Below are 23420 nucleotides of genomic sequence, written 5' to 3'. Positions count from 1 at the left end.
TCAACGATCTCGCCAAGATTGTTGCTACGTTGCTTCTTTATAATTGTATCCATCATCATTTACTTCTCACGTATTTCATATTTTAATTCTTAATTTTTAATTGTAATATCTCCTGACATTATCTTACCTGCATACGATAAAAAAAGATGAAAGTAGTATTTTTCGTATGAAGAAAACCAATGAACAGAACAGCAGACAGTGTGAGAATATAAATATTTTATGTATCGACCAATGGAATACAAGTTAGGTCAAGGCTTACTATCTCCACCCAATCAAAACTTACAAACATTTGTGGGAGCACTGCTCACGTAGGATGGCGTCTGGTAGCGTAAGTAGATTATTACACTTGAGTAATCTTTACTAATTCGATAATATATCCTATAATTTATGTGAAAGTACAACTAGAATTGTGTACTTGCACGTAGAAATTGTGATAAACAGTTGTCACCGTAAATATTCATAAGCTTACATAAATAATCCCAGTTTCAAAACATTTTCTGTCCTGTGCAAACTTGGCTAAGTTTGTGTAATGAATAGGGCATTTCAATTTAGGGCTTTGATACAGATGTCCACCGTTGACAGCACGCATCTAACATTCCAATAGCGACTAAATTCGTTGCTAAATATACTGTTGGTGCATACATGCAATCATTGTTTTTGAAAATTGTATAATGACTGCAACCGTGGTCTGGATTCAAAACATCGCCTGTAATCGTAAGGGGTTGTATCAAATGGTTTTGATATCAAAATGGGATTATTCGCAGGGATTATATGCAACTCAAGCCATTAATCGTTTTAAATACAAAATAAGTAAAAAAAATTCAGTTTTCCGTTGTTGTCTTGATAAATATTTGTCGTACGATGTCTGTATTTAATATTTTTAAACTTTGAGAAACTAGTTGCCAATTAAATTGTTTTTTTAAAAATGTATATATCTTTTGAGTCTCCCCACCAACGATGAGGTCATCTGAGGTAAGCACGCTCTGGGTCGGATAAAATTGCCCCATCTGTTGTAGATCAGGGGTCTTAAGAAGCTAAAAGTGACATAGGCCTAACAAATTGCAAGTGGGTAGCTAGTGTTAGAGAACAAGTTCAAAAGTGAACGCAGAAAAAAATAATTTTTCTAAAGATGGCCAGATTAAGCAAACATTATATGTTAAAGTTTGTGTAGATTATGATACAATTTTTTGTTGTTGTTAATACTATATATTAAAAGAAAATGTTGACAACAACATTATTTCATTATTGAACCGTAAATGTTGGCCATGATTTTATATAATTAAAAAAAATAAATAACCAGTGAGCTTGTGAGTATATGACATAATCTAGCTTTTGCAAGAACTGATCCATATGAAATTCTGGGGGTTTAATCAACCCCTGCACACCACCTTTTATTTTATTTCAAGTAACTATAGTGCACTTTTGGCTGGAAGCAGTGGCGTAACAGTCATGGTATCTGGTACAGCCGTGCTGTGGGGCTCAGCCGTCTTGGGGGCCCCGTCCAACCAGGACAAAAATTAAGTGACAGTAAAGGGGGGGGGGGGGCGGGTCGGTACAGTTTGTTGTGGGGCCTGTGATGAGATAGTTCCTCCACTGGGTAGTAGAAATAAAGAACGGTAGCTATTTGAATCACAAAGTTTTAAAAACAGATCTACCACAGAAAATATATTGAATGTTCCCCCACTTTTACTTATTTAGAATCACCAATTCTGCAAAGACATCTGTATCATATGTTGTCTAAAGCTGAGTAAAATCAAACCACTCACATGCCCTCATTATTGCATTGCCAGTCATTTAAAGAAATAAGTGTAAGTAAAATAGTGGCTTGTATCTGATTATGGTAGGTGTGTATCTATTGTAACCCTAACCACCTCTATTTGAGGAATTAGCATATTTTCATTTGTTGCATCATCTTCGATCTGTTAAAAGTAAGAATGAAGACAAATGTGATAATGCTAGGCTAGACCAATATATATATATATATATATATATATATATATATATATATATCCATGTGAATCATTTTAATTGGTCTTGTTTAGTCATTTTTTTATAGCTACATGTTGCAGTTGCACTGAGTTTTGTCTGAAGCTATCTGTTTCTTAGTTTTGTACGGTCGGATAGCCAGGATTTTTAATTGGGGAAAAAAGTCTGTCATTTGTGTGTAATAATTTGCTTCCTTTAATTTCACAAAATTATTGGTAAAAGCTTTTTTTTATTAAAAGAAACTTGATAAAGGTCTTTTTTCAAATTTTCAGTTTTATATTCCATGCAGAATAGGTTGGACAAATTTCTGTTCTTACCAAAGAAAACTTAAGAAATGTATAAGTCACTATTTAGGACCCCCCACCCCTTCTCTACCCTTTATGAAATACATGAATATTCAATATTCTGTTCAGTGCCTTTAACACTGGTAATTGATAATGCACAACATGTGTAAAATTCTCACTATACAGGTGTACCTGCAATGTAAAAGATGCATGTCAAGTTGTATATTGTTATTGTTGTATCTTCTGCCTTGACTATGTTTAATGATTAATTTTTAAAAAGTTTTTCTCAAGCTGAAATTTTTTTGCAGATGATATGTGTGCAAAATTTGTTAATTAATTTATTGATTTGTTTTGGGGTCAAAAGTGGTATAGCCAGGATGTGACAGTTCCAGTTTTGACCTAGTACCTGGCAAGGTTAATGTAGGGAAAGTGGTCTTTCAATGAAAGTCTTTGTTTTTTCAGTGATGTAAACATTTGACTAGTTACATTGAATTGTTTTTGCCCAACAGTGTTCTTTTTTGTTGACTGGGCTCATTAGTTTGGGGAATCGGTGTGACCGTTTAACCTAAAAGCTGATAAGTATAAAGTATTTTAAAGAGTTGAATAAATTTTGATACGTTTATAATAAGTATAATGAAAATAGTTATTTCCCTTATTGTTGAGATATTAAATATCTTTCCCTTCACTGACAACAGTTTGACTGTGTCTGTATGTTTCCTGTATCTCCACTGTTCATCAATTCACAAATGCAACATTTTAGCAGATCCTATCTCATTCTTGAATCAGAGCAACCTCTTTTTTTCTCCTGCACTATGAGCATATTGTGAATAAGACTTTGGTGTAATACCAGTAACAGAGACGATGTTCGCTCTGTATTTCTTTTTTTCCTTGGGGTTATCAATTTTCCTTTTAACTTTACTTGTCCGTTACTTACTCCACTAGTTAATGTATTTTCTTCCTTAAAGAAATCTTAGAAAATTGCATTATTTTGCACCAAACATGGATTTTTTCAAGCTGTATTCCCATGGCCTTAGTTACTACTAAGTCAAATAACTGAGGAAAGTTACAATGGGGATATAATTAACAGTGGTGATGAGATTTTGCTGCCATAGTTCTATTGGTAGCGCATTGGACATCTAATCCAAGGATTGTGGATTTAATAGTAGAAGCCCAGGCCAGTACAGGTTGTCTGCCTTGGTGGGTACTTGGGGAAACTCATTTTTCCTCTGCATAGCATAGCCAGTAATGTGTTGAAAACACAGTTAAAAGCAACAAAAACAAAACAAATGTAATTAGCAACCATGAAGGATCGTTTACAAGTAATTTTAATTTTATGAGATGGGCTCAAGAGTGGAATTTGTACCTATTATAGTGTAAATTTTATCCTCTAACCCTTTTTTTTATTACATTTATTCTTGTTTTGATATTAAAGGCTTTCTTACAGACTATGACAATTAATATTCAATAGCAGAGTTGGTAGGCTGTTCAGCCAGAATATTACAACAGTGTCTTTAGTACACATACATGAGGCATAGTCCCTGAGGCTTGCTTTCAGTCAGTACAATATTGTATTACCATCTGTATTTGCTAATGAGACAAGTTCAGCTGCAAACTGCACAGACCCAGATCTGTCATCGCAAAATGCACTGGCAAGTCTGGTTTTGTGCACCTTGTTATGAGTAATCAGTAGGATAAACAACATAAACCCTGATCTGCAGGTACATTTTGTTTCGGCAGATCAGGATATGTTGTTGTTTGTTGGTTTAGTTGACTTATAAGCAAGTATGTATGGTATCTTTGATTATCAGCAGTTGTAAAACTCCTCTGCTTTCATGGTAACTTTTCTACATCCGTCATTTGAAGGACTATGAATGTGTCGAAAAATATTTTTGGGCACACACACAAAAGCCAGAATTCATTACCTTCGGATTTTGGATTTGGATTTTTTTAACGTAGCTTTAACAATTTTTCAGTCATATTGCTACAATGTCTGCAGTGTGACAGTTTATAGTGATGTCTAGTACTGGGGCATCATGCCACAGACATGTAGCATGATGTCCCACCCAGTCACATTATCCTGACACCAGGCCGACCAGTCCTAACACTAACCCCTTAATGCTGAGTGCCAAGCAAGGCAGCTGTTAGTGCCATTTTTGTAAGTCTTTGGTATGAGTCGACCGGGGATTGAACCCACCACCTCCCGCATCCGAGGCAGACACGCTAACCACTAGAAATAATGAAATATGTACAGTATTTCTGAGATTACTTGCATGAATAGCACAGGAAGCCAGCATCCAACATTGTTTAAAAACAGTCATATAGAAATTTGCCAGTTCTTGTATAGAATGTGTTTATCACCAATCACTGACCTTTAATTTTTTGTTTTTTTCTACAATTATATCATTATATTTTAAAGAATGTTTGAACTGTGAACAAAGAAAATGTGTTGTATTACCGTAGTAGATACTAACCATATTTTATTTTCAATACTTACTATACCCCATATATACTAACTTATAAGTCCAAATGCAAACTGCACAGACCCAGATCTGCGAGTGCATTATGCTCTGTCTCTCTGCGGCTTGTAAAGGAGTACCATAATCAGTAGACCAAACAACATAGACCCAGATCTGCGAGTGCATTATGCGCCATCAGATCTGTGTCTCTGGACTGGAAGAAGGTTTGACACGGGCAAGTTAAAAATGCAACTGGTTTAATACAGTTTTATTTAATTCCTAAAATGTTGATGAAAAATGCAATAAATATTTATTTTTGTGAAATATGTGTATCTACATTCTGGGCAGGTAGGAATTTTTCAAACTTTTCTATCCAGTTTTAAAGGTACTTAGTCATGCATATTGTTGATTAAAAACTAAATTATATGTAATTCTTTACTTATTGATATTCTCTAATGTTCTTGACATTGACTTTTGACCTTTATTATCTGTTACCATTGTTTCAAAAAAAGATGACAATTCATGTCTTAAGGATCTGATAATATGTAGCTACTTTTAAAACCCATTACAATTACAGAGCAAAAAAGCATTGTCAGCAATTTCATTTTCAAGACGTTGAGAATTACCGTGGAAAAGTTTTTTCTTTTCATCCTCATTTATGAGGTATTTCACTTTTTGTGCTCGAAATTCTTTAACACATGCATGCACACACATTCTCTTTCTCCCCCCTCCTTCTCTTTCTCTGTCCCCCGTCTCTCTCAAAACTAAAGACACTTGGGGTCCCATATAGTTTGGTTTTTGAGAAGGTTTGATTTACTGAGGTTTTGCAGATGTGAAAAAAGTGTTTTTCTAAGCACTTATATGAAGAGAGAGAGATAGGGGTAGGAGTTGAGTATGTAAGAGCATCAATGACTGTTTTTATAGGAGTGCACACAATTAAGAAAGCTATCTTTTTTTTAATTACATGTATTTAATGAAGAATTTGCTGAACATATATGTTCTCTCCAAGAATCACCTCCTGTCACACGAATAAACCAATTTGTCACATAGAAACAAAGTCTTCATCGCAAGAAACATCTGAGGAATGAGATAATTTTATAACTTCTATTCAATTAGTCTATTAGAATTATGAATGATAATCCATGATGTTGAGATACATTATAATTCATAATGTTTACAGTTCAAGAGTCTGGCTTGAAGAAGGCATGGATCGTTTTCCTTGTTTTTTGTTTTTACATCTTTTTTTAACTAACGTGGCTTGCGCTATCGACTATTTTTTGTGTCATAGTCAAAATGATGCTCATCCATAGCAGTCTTGAAGGTTTTTAATCTCTTGAAAAGATCTAAAACTTCAGGGTTTGTCATTCATTGAGAGAATCTGACTTCTAGAATACTGCTTTTTGCCTGTCTCCATCAGTAAAGTATCAAAGGTGAGGCGACATGTACACCTAAAAAAAGCCCTGACATTAAAATATAAAAAAACAAGATGGCAATGTTCTGTTGATCGTGTATACAAATGAATAGCATCAATCACAATTAGATAATAGGCAAATTAAACATGGTCTTTTAAACTGGCTTACCTTTTAATTACTAATAATTTGCCTTAAAAGCCAGCTCTTTTATATGGTGCAACGATTTCAGGTTTGCCTATTGTTATACCTAATCTGTGCCAGTGAGTGTGTCAGGTATTGTGTTCATTTTGCATGCCTTTGGGACATTTTCTGGGTTTGGACTCACAGATCAACCCACCACAGTATTTGCTAACTGTAATTAGTCTGTTCAGTCTGTGTCAGAAATTTAGCAGCTAAAATGTTTTTTTGTGTGTTTTTTTTTTTATTGTCCCCAGAATAGGTTGACCATTGGGTCGGGGAACCATCCCAGGATCACCTTACAACTGATACAGCTTAGGGATAATAAATATAGTGTAGGAGAAAAAGAAACAACAAAAAAACATACACACATGTGAAAGCATTCATGTATGACACAATCTCTTATTTGACAATTATAAATATGCAGTATCTAGGTGACACACTGTACACATGATGCTACTTAACATGTCTTTGAGCTCAACATCATTCTAGTTACTGTGGAATAATGGTTCCCACTGTTTCCAAATCAATATAATGCTTCTTTCCTTTCCGAGCTTATTGCATTATTATTTTCCAGATTAAAGTGATCTTTCAGAAAAATGTCAAACCATCCAATAATAGGCATATCTCCTTTCACTTTTACATATATAGATAAAATATTTGGCTAAAAGAAAGCAAAAATAAAAAGGTTGTTCATATATTCCATCTGTACTTGTATCTCCCAGTATAACATTGTTTGCACATGGCACAGTATCTTTATTCACTGTATTCTAAATCGAAAGGATCACTTCATTCCATAGCTTGATTATCACATTTCCAAAACAAATACAGTATTGTTTCAGGGACATTTTTACAAAAAGTACATTTATCAGTACAGGATAATTTTATTTTTATAAGAAATGAATTCATTGGCAAAATTCTGAGTAACACAAACTTAAAACATTGTAATTTTGAGTTTCTTGTTATTTTAAAAACTTGAGTAAATATGTACATGTCAGGCCATATATCCATATTCAGATTGAACATTTCATCCATTTATTTTCATTAGTTGGTTTAACACCTTCTTTAAAAGTAAATTGTAATAGTCTTAGCATTCTTTATTGTTATGAAACACGTTTCTAAATGGATAGGGATAAATGGTCTCACCAGGGTGAATTTACCTAACGTAACTTTTTACATAAGGACTTTACATACTGAATTATCTCTTGAAAGACAAGGAAATTCGTATTCAGACCATATCTAGCTTTAAAGCTTTCAAAGTCGATCATAGTTCCCTGATCTTTTAAGATATCACCAACATAGATTATGTTCAAACATTTCCTACAGAAAATGGGTACCTAAATGTTTAAGGGAGTTCATCCATAAACTTGTTTTCATAACATCTTCTCCTGTCTGGGGTATCTTTTTTTCGAGCAACAGCTTCCATACCATTAAAACATCACACCATAAAGCATTTGTTGTCTTCTTGGATAAACGCATCACATTTTTGTCCCCTAGTAGGAACTGGTTTCTAATCTCACACATTTCATAATGCAGATAAGTTGTCCAATTCTCTGTGAGGTAGAAGAATTCTACGAATCCATGTTATTTTCAGAGCTAATATAAATTTATCAATATTTGTCATGGCCAAGCCACCTTTAGAAAAAATTTGAATCATAACATCACTTTTAACTTTATTCACTTTTGATTTCTGATAAAATTTTGAGGAGGATTTGGTAATGAGATGAACAAATGATAAAGCTTTGGAATAATTAAGGTTTTCACAACTGTTAGTTTACCAATTGGTGTTAAGGATCGCTTTTCCCAATGTTTTAAGTTTTAATCATTTCTGTTTTAATTTCAAAATTATTTTTACCATTTTATCCAAATCCACCAAAACCTTTATGCCCAGTGATGTAAATTCAGTCACCCACTGTAACTTAAACCTGTGATGAAATGTTTCTGCACTGTACTTCTTGCTTCCTATCCAAACTGCTTTTGTTTTGGCAATGTTCAGTTTCAGTCCTGACATCCATGCAAAGAAGCTCAGTACTTCAACTGAGGATTCCAAGGATTCAAAAGAACCATCAAGAACTAAGGTAGTGTCATCTGCAAACTGTGACAGTAAATATTATGTTTCCCTTAACTTGATACCTTTTATTTTTTTAAATTAATCTTTAATTGTAAAGACAATATTTCTGCACATAATAAGAAGGGATATGGGTATACTGGATAACCCTGCCAACAACCTCTGGAAATGTTGAAAACTTCGGAAAGAAAGAGATTTTGTAAAACTGCTGATGAGATATTGCAATAAAATGTTTTAGCCCAGTGACTTATACTTGGTCCAAAATTTAAAAAATTAAGAACATTATGAATAGATTTCCATGAAATAGAATCAAATGCTTTTTCAAAATTAATTAATAGTAATACATCCAGAATTTGTAACTCTTCTGTAATGTGATGAAATGTTTCTGCACTGTACTTCTTGCTTCCTACTTCTATCATATACATGTATCTACCTTTTACAAAACCAGTTTGATCCTCAGATATTATTTCATTCAGTACTGACTTAATTCTTTTGGCAATACATCCAGATACTAATACAGTAAGTGGAGAAATTGGATGCCAATTCCTCAGGCACTGCATTGGTTTATCTGCTTTGGGTATGCAAGTTATAAATCCTTGTCTCAAAACAGTTGTAAATGATCCAGTTTCGTATGCGTCATTGATTGTTCAAACTACAAATTTCCCAATGTCAATCCAAACAACTTTAAACAATTCAGCTGTGAAACCATCGGATACCAGGCTTTTGCTATTTTTCATGCTTTGTAAGCAACCCATTACTTCCGTTTGCGTAACTCTGCCTTCTAATCTTAGAGATTGCTCTTGGTTACATCTTGGAATTTGATAGTTTTTGAGAAGGTCTTTTAAGTCCATATCCTCTTCCTCTTTTTCCTCATTATACAGGTTATTATACTACTCTTACTTTCCCTAGAATATCAAATTGACCACTAATAATTTCATTTTTATCGGTAATTAATTTTGTGATTGTTCTATTCACACAGTTTCTGTTTTCTAGGTGGCAAAAGTATCTGGTTGGTTTCTCACTGGCTCTTCTATCTTCTATCCATTTAGCTCTGGATCATTATACTTTGTCTAAGCTTTTCTTTTCCCAAACTTTCAAGCTCTTTCTTTTTAGACTCCTATATTTATGAACCATAAGATCCTTTGGAACCATTCTATGTGGACTTTATTTTTTGCACAAGTTTTATTTCCTGTTTTAATTTATATTTCTTTCTGTAGAAAGCATATGAAATACGTAGTTTTTCCACAGATTTCCATCAGCATTGTATCTATAAATAATGAATTTGATACATTGAGTCTTAGATCTGAATTCGGTACATTGTCAATGCTGTATTTCCACCGTAATCAATTGCAGCATATTGTAATTTTATTCTTTTTATGCAACTTTTTATTTCATCTGTGAGTATGGTTTTTATCAATCAGTAAACTGTTATTAAACTTCCACACACCTTTACCTCTGATGAAACTATCCGAATTCAAATGCAGTGCTACTATGGAGTGATCAGACCTATAACTTGGTTCAATTGTCACTTTTCCTACATTTAGCATGAGAGGTTCTGACACAAGAAAGAAATCCAGTCTTGCTTGTTTTAGCTGACTTTTTCTTCTCCATGTATATCTCTTTAATCCTGCATTTACTACTCTAAATGGATCCACAAGACCAAAAGTTTTTTTTATATGTAATATCGCATTTTGTAACATTAGGATTGTTTACATTTCTATAATTATATGAATCTAATTCTGGATCTTGAACCAAGTCTAAGTCCCCACATGTAATAACATACTCATTTTCCTATTCATTTATAATATCATTTATATTATTGTAAAATTCTGGGTGATCATTATTTGGCCCATTGACATTAATTAAAGTGAAATTCCTTTCACCAATTTGAATATCTAATGCAATCAAAGTACCATCAATGTCCTTTTTGCATTCTTTTATATCATACTCCATAGTTGTTATTGAATAGAACACAAACTAGAGAGTTGGACCTGTAACAATTTACAATACATACATAACCGCATTGTGTTCTAATATTTGAAACTTTATTCTCTGTAAAATGTACATCTTGTAAGCAATATATATTGCACTGACTTTTTTTCTAAGACAATCAAAAACATCCTTTCATTTTTCAAAATCTTCAAGTCCCCAATGGTTGGCAGATAGTATTTCTATGTTTGTGCTATCCATTTTCTATGTTTGTGATATCCATTTTCACTATAAAAGTATAATTTCATCATGCTAGAAATGCACCGTGTTTTGTGAACAATAGGGAAAGTGGTGTAAAGTACCTCATAAAGATTTAAAAACATTACCAGTACATCTTGATTACAAAAAATATCAGTGATTGATACATACCAGGAAAATGTCCTCCTAGAACTCTCTCTAGATTGGTACTGACTTCAGTATTCAAATAAACACACACACACAATAAAATAAAGTAAACCTTGAGAAGTGTAATGATTTGCTATAATCGTTTGAGAGGTGAGAATCCCAATATTTATGATCAGCAACATATCATACACTTTAGTGTTGGATTCAAACATACACTACAAAACAATGTGTGTATGCGTTACGGTAGAACCATTTGTAACCCAGTGCATACCTATACAAATTAATGTAACAAAGATACATGTAGGGAACATTATTTGCCCTAATGCCAATCCATATATATATATATATATATATATATATATATATATATATATATATATATATATATATATACATTTAGCAGCTAAAATATATTTCCACATTTGAATTGAGTTTTGGTTTTATGGTGTATTTTGAAGGGAAAATTGAAATTTGTGATTGAATTATATTTTAGTATGCAAAGTTGAGAAGCTTTGATTTACTGGGGGAAAATGATGTACTAAAAAAGAAAAATTCAGGACTAAATATCATTTTTAGTCTTGGGGATTCCATTGTACCATACTCAGGTTTTGAGGAGATTGACTGGTGTGTGTGTGTGTATTATATATATCATCATCATCATCATCATCATTGGCGACTCGGTCTCGAAAGACCATGCGAATAGCGCCCTTGGGGTGTTGTCTGTCTCTGTTGGCAACGTCTGCTGTGGCTGTGCAGGCCTATACGTGAGTGACAGTCCCTACTGCAGTTGGTGCAGAAATACTGGGAAGTCTGCGTTACTGTGGTTGTTGTTGCGTTCTTCTTTCTCTTACGTTTCTCTGTCGCCAACTGGCCTCTCCTCGCATCAGTGACTGATATGCCATTGTTTACCATCAGTCTCCAGGTGCCTCGGTCCTCAGCCAGCTCTTCCCAGCCATTGGGTGAAATGTTGCATGCCTTCATGTCCCTCTTGCACACATCTTTGAAACGGAGTGAGGGGCGTCCGACTCTTCTCATGCCAGTGGCCAGCTGTCCATATAAGATGTCCTTTGGCAGCCTTCCATCCTCCATGCGTCGGACGTGACCCAGCCATCGAAGGCGGCGTTTAATTAGCAGGGAGTACATGCTGGGGGTACTTGCACGCTGCAGGATCTCGCTGTGTGGAACACGGTCTTGCCAGCTGATTTTCAGGATGCGTTTTAGGCACCGTATACGGAAGGAGTTGAGCCGGCGTTCTTGCCACATATATATATATATATATATATATATATATATATATATATATATATATATATATATATATGTGTGTGTGTGTGTGTGTGTGTGTGTGTGTGTGTACCTACCTACCTACGGATTTACAATTTACATAGTTTTCAAAAGTCATTATTTCTATTTGATGGAAGACCCTCTTATTTTTTCTTCATGGTCAGTTGATTTTTATGTAAGCTCGCCTTGCTGGCCACTGGAAAAAGGCATTTTAAGTCCAAGTTCAATTTCTGAATTAAGTTTTAGGACTTGGGAGGCTGAATTATGTTATATATATATATATATATATATATATATATATATATATATATATATATATATATATATATATATCATACATGAATCATTACATTTTAGGGTTTTGCTCTTTTGATTTGATGTCCATAAAAGAAGGATAAATCAAGGTAAAAATCATTCTGTTTGACTTTTCTTTGAGAAATTTGTGCGCATCTGACTCATCCCTTTAGATTTTAATAAATAAGACAGTTTTCAGGACTGGGATTCTAGTTACTGGCAAACATAACCACACAAAAATTATCAGAGTAAAAATTTATTTGGACAATGTAGTTTGGGTGGCTTGCAACACAGAAATGACAAAGTACTTTTAAATATTTTCACAAGATATAATACAAACATTTTTGCAAACTCATATTGTTTTTGAACCAATGTATAAACCCTAATATTCCTGCAAAAGAATAGACTTCCATATTAATAATCTGTGAAGTATCCTTTTTTCCACTTTGTCTTGGGCTATCTGACTACACAGTAGCTGCTGTAATTGAAATTTTGACTGATCCAGATTTGTTTGGCACGATTCCATGATAATCAGGTTTGTGTTTCTGACATGATTATTAGACTTTAAATGTACAGTATCTAACTGCAAGATATTCACTAGCTGTCAAATCTTTATTTTTTTTAATATACACATTATTCTTGATTTGCTGATTGAGTCCTTTTAAAAAATTTCAGAAACTTACTTAACAAATCAATGAGTTTCAAGCCAGTTTATTCTCATAGAATTTTAAGATCTCTCAATTACTTTAATTGATTCTGAAATAGCCATATATGCAGATAGTTGAATACATTGGTGGAAAACAAAATGAAAGTAAATATATTGGTAACAGACATGGGCTCTTTATGTCAATCAAGGCAAAATTTTACCTAAAAATTTGAAATAGTTTCAAGATAGATTTGGTAGTGATGCATATGAAAGCAAAAAAATTCAACTACATGTGAAAACTAGCAATAGCTTAAATAATCGTGTTGTCTTACCTCATTAGAGGGGTCCCTGGTGGCCGAGTGGTCTAAAGCACTCTCCTTTACCGATCGCTGCCATCTCACTTTTGTCCTAGTGGGTTTGAGCCTCAGGCTCAGCCAATGTGGTATGTGAGAAAACTTGCGATTATCTTCCCGTGAGGCAATGTTTCTTGTAGGGGTTTTCCCAGGTTCTTTCTTCATTAATTATTCTGGCCATCATATATAGCCTATCGTGTGCTGAAAAATGGCATTAAACCCACAACAACAACCATGATAGCACTATGCTGTTTCGGTATGAATAATAGTATGCATGCATGGATGTCACTGAAAATTTGTTAAGGACTCTATTAAATTAAGAAAGACTGATTTTTCAATAAGAAATCTAAGAAAAAAATACACAATGCAGCTTAACATTACAAGCAATATTGTGTCAATTTACATTTTGACATGAACAAATGATGTTTTAAAACCAAAATATTCATTAATAAGGCCTTATCTGGTGCACTGTTGTAGTAGTTGTACAACTTGCCTGACTCCTGGGAAAAGCTCAAATTCAGCTCCGTCAAGCTCAATTTGCCTCCAAGTCACCTGCCTCCAGGCTTGTCTAAAATATTTAGTTGAGGATGTTAGTGTTCCATTTGTAATGCCACAATACATATTTTCATCTTCCAGTAAGAATCAAGGTCACTTGCATTTTTAAGAAAATATTTATTACCTGAAGCTAGTTTTGACAAATAAGGAATAAATATGGATATTCTAACTTATCAGTTACATTTTAATCACAATATTTGTGCGTATCTGTGATTTGCCAACACTCAGGTCACTTACCTAACCTCAGGCAGTTAACTGCCAAGTCAAAAGATTTTTTTTATGCATGTCACCATCTGTAGGTGAATCTGGCATTAATTGTTAATATTATATTAATATAACTTGTGAGATTTCATTAACAGGTGGTTTTGGAAATAAAAAAAAACACTTTTCACTAACGATTAGCCACCTGGATTCCATTCCAAGCATGATCGATGAGCCAAAAATTGAACAGCCTCACACTTTTTTTGATAAGTTGTTCGTGTGGTAAATACTGCTTGGCAAACAATTAAATGGATAAACATGTTCTTGACCAGTCCAGTGGCCTAGTGTTTAGAGCATCTGCCTTGGATGCGGGAGGTAGCAGGTTTGAACCCCAGCTGAGTCTTACCAAGGACTTATAAAAATGGTACTAACATCCACCTCGCTTGGCACCCAGCATTAAGAGGTTTGTGTTAGGACTAGTCGGCCTGGTGTCTGGATAATGTAATTGGGTGGGACCTTATGATACATGTTAAAAATCTGTATCAGACACACACATAGACAGACAGACACACACACCTAAATTGACAATCGCTACTGTGGCCTACACACACACACCTAAATTGAAAACCACTCCGGTGGTCTACTGGTTAGAGGATCCACTTCAGATGCGGGAGGTCGTTGGTTTCGATCCCTGACCGAGTCATACCAAAGACCAACAAAAATGGTACTAACAGCTGCCTCGCTTGGTGCTCAGCATTACAAGGTTAGTGTTAGGACTGGTTGGCCTGGTATCAGGATAATGTGACTGGGTGAGACATCATGCTACATGTCTGCGGGACAATGCCCCAGTACTAGATATCACTGTAAACTGCCACACTGCAGACATGAGCGATATGACTGAAAAATTGTTAAAGCTATGTTAAAAATCCAAATCACACACATACACACACCTGAATTGACTCCAGCCAGATTAGGAACTAGTCAACAATCATCTGACAACCCTGAAATTGTGCAAGCTAAATTTAAAATCTTTATTTCTTTTAAATATTTGCAGTCATACTTCTTCGAATTTGAATTTCAGTTCTAATTTTGTGCTCAATACATTTTGTGACCATGGGTTCCGAGTTTTGGGAATATCCCCTCACCTCCAGCTAAGCAAGCCATTGTCCTTTGTTTAATGGTAACTACTTTTATGACATCAATCTGGTTGTTCTGCGTGTGAAATTTCAAGAAACTTTAAACCATGGCTCGGTACATGCATATATACCAAGACATGACATCACAATAATGTATCACCAGATCATGTCCCATATTCATAAAAGTCCTCAACTTGAGTGAAATTTGAAGCTACCTTTGTCATAGGTCTTGCATATATTAAAAATAAACCATACATCTTTACAGAGATTTGTAACAAAATGTTTTCGTTTTTTTAAATTTCTTGTATTTGACTTAGTTTTTTAATTGTAAGCTTTAAAATATGAACTGGAGTGTGCACTCAAGTGGAGTTTAATGATTACAGGGTCAGGCCTAGAAATCATAACATTTAGAAACTGCAATTTTGTTTAGACCAGTCAGTTGACAGATCAGGGTTTGTGCTAGATTACAGTTCTAATGCTTAACCATGGTAGAGCGGAAGCCATGTATTTATGGATAACGTCACCTGGCTGTGTATGCGGGAACCATCATATATTTATGGTCAAACGTCACCTGGCTCTGTGTGCGGATACCATATTTATATGGCACAGGACAGTGACATCTACGAATGTCCAATTTAGGCCAATCATTAATCGTGTGCTAATAATAACAGGGAGATAGCATATGTAATTGTCTCTAAGATCACGGCTCTGCATCACTGTAACAGAACATCATTGAAACAAATATTCAAACAGACTTATTTGCCCAGGAAAGTATGTTGTCAGCAGTGGACTTTGATGTAAACAATATGATGGCTGACAAGTAGTTGCAGTCTCGCAGCTGTCCCATACCCAGTTGGTGCTGATTACTGTATATAACTATGGGATAGTCAAAATTAGAATACAGTTTGTTAGGGCTTGGTGTGGAGGTATACATAACAAATTTGAGAATTAATTTTCTGCAGGAATATACCACTTGTTGATATAAAAGTGCTCTGACATGGCCTTCCCATTCAGTAACAACTTGAAGTTACAGTAAATCGAGATTATACAATATAGTAGCTAAGTTTATCAACGAGTCCGTCATGTGCTGAGCCATTTCTTATTTTGGTTGATACATTGTATCATCAAGAGTCAGAACTGTACGAGCTTGAAAGGGACCAACCATTCATTTTACGGGGGGGGGGGGGTCTAGTGTCGTCTGCAACATATTCCTTTCTTGTCTATAATTTTTTTTTTTTGAAAAAATAAAAATTACAACATTTCTATCGCATTATAAAGTTCATTTTGCTCTCTAGATCGACAATCAAGTTAAAAGCGATATGGATCTGAGAGAGAGAGAGAAGCAAAGGTTCACTTCTTAATGTAAACTACTCTTACGACAGCAGTGTGAAATGTATGTGACTTTGGAATCAAGACCTTAATCCAATATCTGAACTTTCGACCTGGTAGAAATCTTTTTATTTTTCCTCTTTAGTTCGTTTTCTTCGTTAAAACAGCTAGTTTTCGAGATAGGCAAATGAACGTAAAAAGCTAAAATGTTTGATAATGCAGAAGTTATGATCTGTTAAGATTGTTGTTGCGAAATGTTATTTCAGATATTCTTGGCAAGTTGCAATTCTTACCATTGAAAACCTCACAACTCTTTCTCCATAAGTTATAATCAATGAGAAATATTTGTTAGTTTTCGGTTATAATGATTTTCAGGCCTCTATGATGTACAGCTCCACTCAAAGAATACCTGATAACCAATATCACGTGTACCGACACAAGATCTCCCCAGTGTTTCAAACTCCATTTCAGTGTTCATACTGTTGTTTATTTCTGCCTCATTTGGCGGTAAGGTCAAAGAGCTAACTTGATAGCACACTGGCATTTTTTGGCTGTTTCATTACCATATAAAACCGAAAATTTGTACACTATTATGTCGCGAGAAGACTCAAACTAATGGCTGTGATAATATTGGGCTATCTGGTGATATTGCATTCAAATCAGTCAGGTGTTGACACTAGAATGTAAAAGAATTAAATACGTCTATTTGGTAGGCTACTGACAGTTGTGGAAAATGAAAAATTTAATTAAAAAAAAAGAGGATCCGAAAGGACCCCAAACATGCAATAGAAAAAAATACAATATGAGATAGCCATCAGGCACAACTGATACAAGTCACCCCCAAAACTACTTAAAGAAATCAAACCAATATATACAATATGAGAGAGCGCACTGGCATGATCCACACAAGCTACCCCCCAAAATACTTGAAGAAAACAAACAAAAATTAAAAACTGTAACGAATAACATTCACCTTGAACAAATACACTAAGCCTACGGGTACAGCTGCAGTTAGGAAGGTGGGCCAAACTCTAATGGCCTGAAAAGACGCCTCTCCCCCCCCCCCCCCCCCATAGCTGGCTGAACAATAAGATGTGCTTATGAGAAATTTAAAACAACTTGAGTTATTGTTGGGTTTAACGCCATTTTTCAGCACACGATAGGCTATGCATGGCGGCCAGTATTAATGGTGGATGAAGAACCCGGGAAGAACCATAGACCCTGAGAAGCTACTGGCAAGGTTTCTCACATGCCCACATTGGCCAAATCCAAGACTCGAACCCACGCAGACAGAGGTGACATGGCATTGATCCGTAATGGAGAGCGCTTTAGACCACTCGGCCACTCGGGGCCCCAACTTGAGTTGTAAAGAAAGTTATTCAAAAACTATATTTAATATCGTATATTAAAGAATGCGTTAATTGTAAAAGCTATTAAAGAAATCAAATTCAGTCTGCATGTTAATAGATATGTACGTAAGGTTTAATAATGATGCTGCCAAAAAGAAAAACTTTTGTAGTCTGAGTCTAGAAATAACCCTAAAAGTCGTCAGTTCCATGTGTGAAATCCTAACATTTTTAACAGTATTTTTTATTTTAGAAAGAAAAATTTATATTTGTTTCATTTACATGATGTGATGAAATAATAGTCCACTGCAGTTGATAACAAACCTGCATATGGATTTTATGTCAGTTATTACATTTGTCACATGTATAGAGATACTTGAATTTATCAAATTTATTCTTGCAACCAACAGTAATTGCTTATAGAGATGTTTTCATAAAAATCTGTAAGACATCTGCCTTTCAGCAATTTTCAGATGAGATAACTAGTTGTCCGTTAGTTGGACTTAAGTGCATAAAAAGTATTCTCTTCACCCTTAAACATGACAAATATAATTGTTCTACATTATCATAAGTATTATTTTACCTTCATAATTAAAACAACTTGATAACATTTAGTTCTTTGAACAGTGAATGCTGTATTTAGTTGGATAAAAGATTCTGCTAATATTATTATTTTAAATAGTCTTTTAAACCTTTCAAACACTAACATTACTTTTTGGTTGCAATGGCAACCAAACTAAATTTATAATTATTTATTATTTTCAGTATGGTTAGTATTTGTTCCTTATCAATGAACTATATAAGTGAATAGAATTATGTTTTATATGGAGAAAATTTATGAATATAAACTGCATAAATATTGCACCATCTAAATATTGTACCATACGGAAATGTAGCGACATGTTTGAAAGTAAAGTTTTAATTATCTAGCATAGGCCTAAAAGTAATGAACTGAGGATAAAGCAATATGTAGAAACAAATTAACTACACATACACATTCAGAATAACTATATTTCGTGGAAAAGTATACACTATTTTCAATTTTTTTGGGTCAAAATTACTTTTCCACCCATTTTCTCTATTTGTTTGCTATGGTAACCATGAACACACATCAGTTTCACCTATATTTTTAGTGTTTGCAATCTGCATGCATATATGCATCACTCTGTACAATTTCACAGCAATCTGATTATAAATACTAGTTTTGTTGTTGTAGGGTTTAATGCCATTTTTCAGCACATGATAGGCTATACATGGTGGCTGGTATTAATGGTGGAGGAAGAACCCAGAAAATCCCCAGAAAGAACCACTGATCCTCAAGAAGCTACTGGCAAGCTTTCTCACATAGCCACATTGGCCAAATCTGAGACTTGAACCCACGCAGACAGAGGTGAGATGGCAGTGATCCGTAACAGAGAGTGCTTTAGACCACTCTGCCACTTGGGGCCCCCACTAGTTTTGTAGTTGTTATATGGATTTCGCCCTAAAAGTCTGTATTCTGAAACAATTAGAATGCACAGAGAGGGCAGCTAAAAACAAATCAGCACTGGTTTCAAGGTCATCCCAAAACAAAACAGCACTATCAGGGTTAACTTCTAGCAGTTCATTGTATTGATAGATCAGGGTCTGTGCTAGATTGAACAGTCTTGACACTGATGTTCTGGTAGTCCATTATGTTAATATATCTGGGTCTGTGCTAGATTGAATAGTCTTGACACTGATCTTCTCGGAGTTCATTGTGTTGACAGGTCTGGGTCTGTGCTAGATAGAACAGTCTTGAAACTGGTCTTCTAGTGGTTCATTGTGTTGACAAGTCTGGGTCTGTGCTAGATAGAAGAGTCTTGACACTGGTCTTCTAGTAATTCATTATGTTGACAGATTCGGGTCTGTGCTAGATTGAATAGTTTTGTTGCCGATAATCTAGCTATTCATTGCTTTCACAGACCTGATTGGTGCTGATTTTATGTAAGTGTGCAACATGTATACACAACCAAATATAGACTACATGTATATAGTTCTGCATGATGGTGCATGATGTAACCTTGCCTGAGTATGACTATAGGGTGTATTTGTCACTACATGCTGGTACATGATTGGTGTAATCTTGCAAAAGTATGACATTATCTTGCAAACAAATGATGCATTTGACCTACTGTTCAGTGTCATGATTTTTTACTGGTTATATTTAATTTCTTCAATTTTTGGTTTAACATATTTTATTTTTCAGTTTGAATGTTAATTAACAATGAAAGCTATGCAGTATGTTCTAATTTCACAGTTGCTTATTTCATATAAACATTTTCAGACAGTATTCTATACTTCAAAATCAAACATTATTTACATACTACATGTATATGTAGATTCAACATGAATTTCCAACATTTTTCCATTTTTAAAAAGGCAGTCATCTCCAAACTTATCGCTTTTTTTAATAGATATTTAAAATTAATTTGTATGTACTAAATGCAAGACAACATTCAAAGTTCATGAAATAGTGTAATTTCGTCTATGTATTTGACCTCAAGTATTTGGGCCACTAGCAAGATGTTTCATGTTAAGCACAGTAATAAGTGCAGAAAATGTGCAATCATGAATAAATGTAGAAGCCTACCTCCATTAAAAAAAATGGAATTTTATTCCTAAGAGCTGCGCCTCTAGCATTTGAATTTGTGTTCATTACATGTCATAAGAGGGCCCTAAGGGCGAATAGTCCTTGACTAATGAGTCACTCTCTGTAAATAAAGCTTTATTATTATTATTATTATTATTATTGAACTTGCTCTAAAATAGTGGTTATTCTAATTTCAGTAATTAAAGGTCAAATACCAATACTGTATAGAGATGTTTGTTTGAACTTATTTTGAAATCTTCCATAGCTATTGTACTGAAGAAATTTAATACCATATTTTCAAGTTATTGTATTTTAAAAGTGTGACAATCTGAAAAAGTTGATGCAGGTATCACCAGCCCATGATATGTACACGTATTGCTAGAACAAAGAGCTCAGTAATGTAGAGATTATAGTGTAAGAAATTTTTGATAGGTTCTGTAGGTGTGGAACTTTTGATAGGTTCTGTAGGTGTGGAACTTTTGATAGGTTCTGTAGGTGTTGAAAAACTTGGAAAATCCATGGTTGTCCCTGGTCAAAATCTGGTTGCCTGTAAATTACTGCAGTTGTGCAGAAGATTCCTACATACAATTTTTTATTAAACAACTTGTCATAGATAACAGCTTGGCCTAATTGCACACAGTGCTTGTAACTTACCATCTATTGTGCTAATGGAAAGTATGCAAGTTTACACACTTATAAATTTTGAGATCAGCAGATTAAAGATACATGTGTAATTGAACAATTTCCTTTTCTTGACAGCGTCTTGATTTTCATAAGTTTTCTAGTTGTTAGTGTTGTTTTTTTAAAACCAGAAACTTGTCCATATTTTAAACTCGGTGTATTCCTTTAGTTGAAGGTGGACAACAGAAGCAGATACTTTGTGCTCTACAATGAGTGCCCATTTCTTCAATGACCACTGAGAAAGAATAATACATGATCAGAGTGTTATGTATATGAATATTGTGTCTACTTGTGGTGCGTGACTCTAGATTGCACTGAGCTATAAATAGGTATTTACAAGTTAGGGGGTAATTTCACATTGAAACTTCTCCAGTGGCCTAAATGGTTAGAGCATCTGCCTCTGATGTGTGAGGTAGTGGGTTTTAACCCTATCTGAGTCATACCAGATACGTATAAAAATAGTACTGGGAGCTGCCTCGCTTGGCATTCAGCATTAAGGGGTTAGTGTTAGGAATGGTCAGCCTGGTGTTAGGATAATGTGACTGGGTGTGACATGATGCTACATGTCTAGCATGATACCCCAGTGCCAAACATATAAACTGCCACACTGCATACATTGTAGTGGTATGACTGGAAAATGTTTAAAGATGCATTAAAATTCAGATAAACATTTTGCATTGTATGATTAAATCAGTGGGTTTTGTTGCATTGTGGGGATTTGTTGTGAAATATGTCATGTGGGTAGGTATAGTGACATGGATCGAGTTGGAAAATATTGGAGTGTAAAGCCTTAGGGTGTTTATAAGGACAAAGAAGTGGATAGTTAAATCATTTTATTTATTATGGTCTTGTTTTATAATCAGATTTTTTAAATCTGTAGATATAAATTGAGAGGGATCATTTGTTTGGCTTATTCATTGGAATTGCAAAATGCTTATTGATTGTGGACTAAAACATTATTCTGAGATTACTATAAATTCATTCGAGGACATTCTATATAAATGCCATTGTGATATGTCAAAATTGTTGGTGTTTCAATACATTCAGGGATATTGGTAAATCAGCACATTCACCACCTGGAATTCATGGAAAGCACATTATTCTTTTAGTCTTGTGATAGAAATTTTTAGGATTATTTTAAATTTTTACTCACAATAATGTAAGTTCCTCTTAAATTTTCATTTTATTACTCAGGGAATTAAATTAGTCATTAAGCTTTTCCAAACCTGTTGGTTTACTAGAATTGTAATCAGAGGCATTCAGTTTGTCAAGCCATTGATGAATGACACTTTCAGCATATGTTTGCATGTTGACAAAAGACAAACCTTTGTGAGCATTTTTAATTAAGGGTTCACCCAGAGACTGGACTGAGATTACTTCATCACATGAGTAGCCAACAAATGAGGATGAGTATGGTATCTTTACCCCAACTCTCCACTATGGAACTATATGGATATAATTTGGGCACTGCTGTGGGTACCCAGAGGGACAGTTTTAAAAATCAAATGTTAGTCACTGGAAAATAAATAAAATTCACCTTTATTATAACTTTTAATATGAGTATTTTTTAAAAACTGTTTATTGGTTTCCAGAATTAACATTTCCTGTAGAAATGGTTACCTTGCAATAACCAAGGTTGTTCTGGGCAGTGGATTTTTCTGCCTCTGGTTATGAAATGAACAGATCTGAAGGAAATTTTCGAAAAAGATGCTACATCTGATTCACATATATTCGATATAGTAGTTGATAACTAGGGAGATGAAAAGTGAAATAATTGTTGGGGGCAATTTTCAAGTGCAGTATCTCTTAATTTTTGGTCAATATTAACAGCAAAAGCTGTATTTGATATTTTAAAGGCTCATCTAACCGTGTGCGTGTGTACAGCAGCTCATTGAGATGGTAAGTGGGAGAGATCCCCCCCCCCCCCAGTTAAATGTCACCTTTTATGTCCTTAACATGATCTTTTACTACGTTATAAATGTACTTGATATTTACTGCTCATAATTCTCTTTTATTAATTGATAAAACAAAGGTTAAAGTGAAGACGTGTTATCAGTTTAAATATACCCTATGAAAAGGAAGAGATCTTTTTCAATATTCTTCACCTCTCTCTCATCTTCCCAATAGCCTAAATTACATATACCTCTATCTATGGCTTAATTTGTGTGACTATCGGTAGTGGGAAATGCAGAGGCTTGTATACAGATAATTCCAGATGATGTGTATTTTATAGATTTATTGGAAAATCTGATTTTTTAATTCTATTG

General features: G+C 34.5%; 1 protein-coding gene across 1 annotated transcript in view; it reads left to right on the top strand.

The window, feature by feature from the left end:
- Window positions 1-295: 295 nt before the first annotated feature.
- Window positions 296-23420, top strand: part of LOC149788447 (HMG box-containing protein 1-like) — a 72996-nt gene continuing 49871 nt past the window's right edge. The window contains exon 1 of the mRNA XM_089975718.1: window positions 296-328. Within this exon, the coding sequence (XP_089831844.1) occupies window positions 314-328 (15 nt within the window). The 5' untranslated portion in view covers window positions 296-313. The remainder of the gene's footprint in view (window positions 329-23420) is intronic.

This window comes from Sinohyriopsis cumingii, chromosome 11 (assembly GCF_028554795.1).
Source record: "Sinohyriopsis cumingii isolate HCF-2022 chromosome 11, ASM2855479v2, whole genome shotgun sequence".
In the NCBI taxonomy this organism is placed as follows: domain Eukaryota; kingdom Metazoa; phylum Mollusca; class Bivalvia; order Unionida; family Unionidae; genus Sinohyriopsis; species Sinohyriopsis cumingii.
The sequence above is the reverse complement of the archived record's forward strand: the minus strand, read 5'-3'. Positions and strand labels throughout refer to the sequence as shown.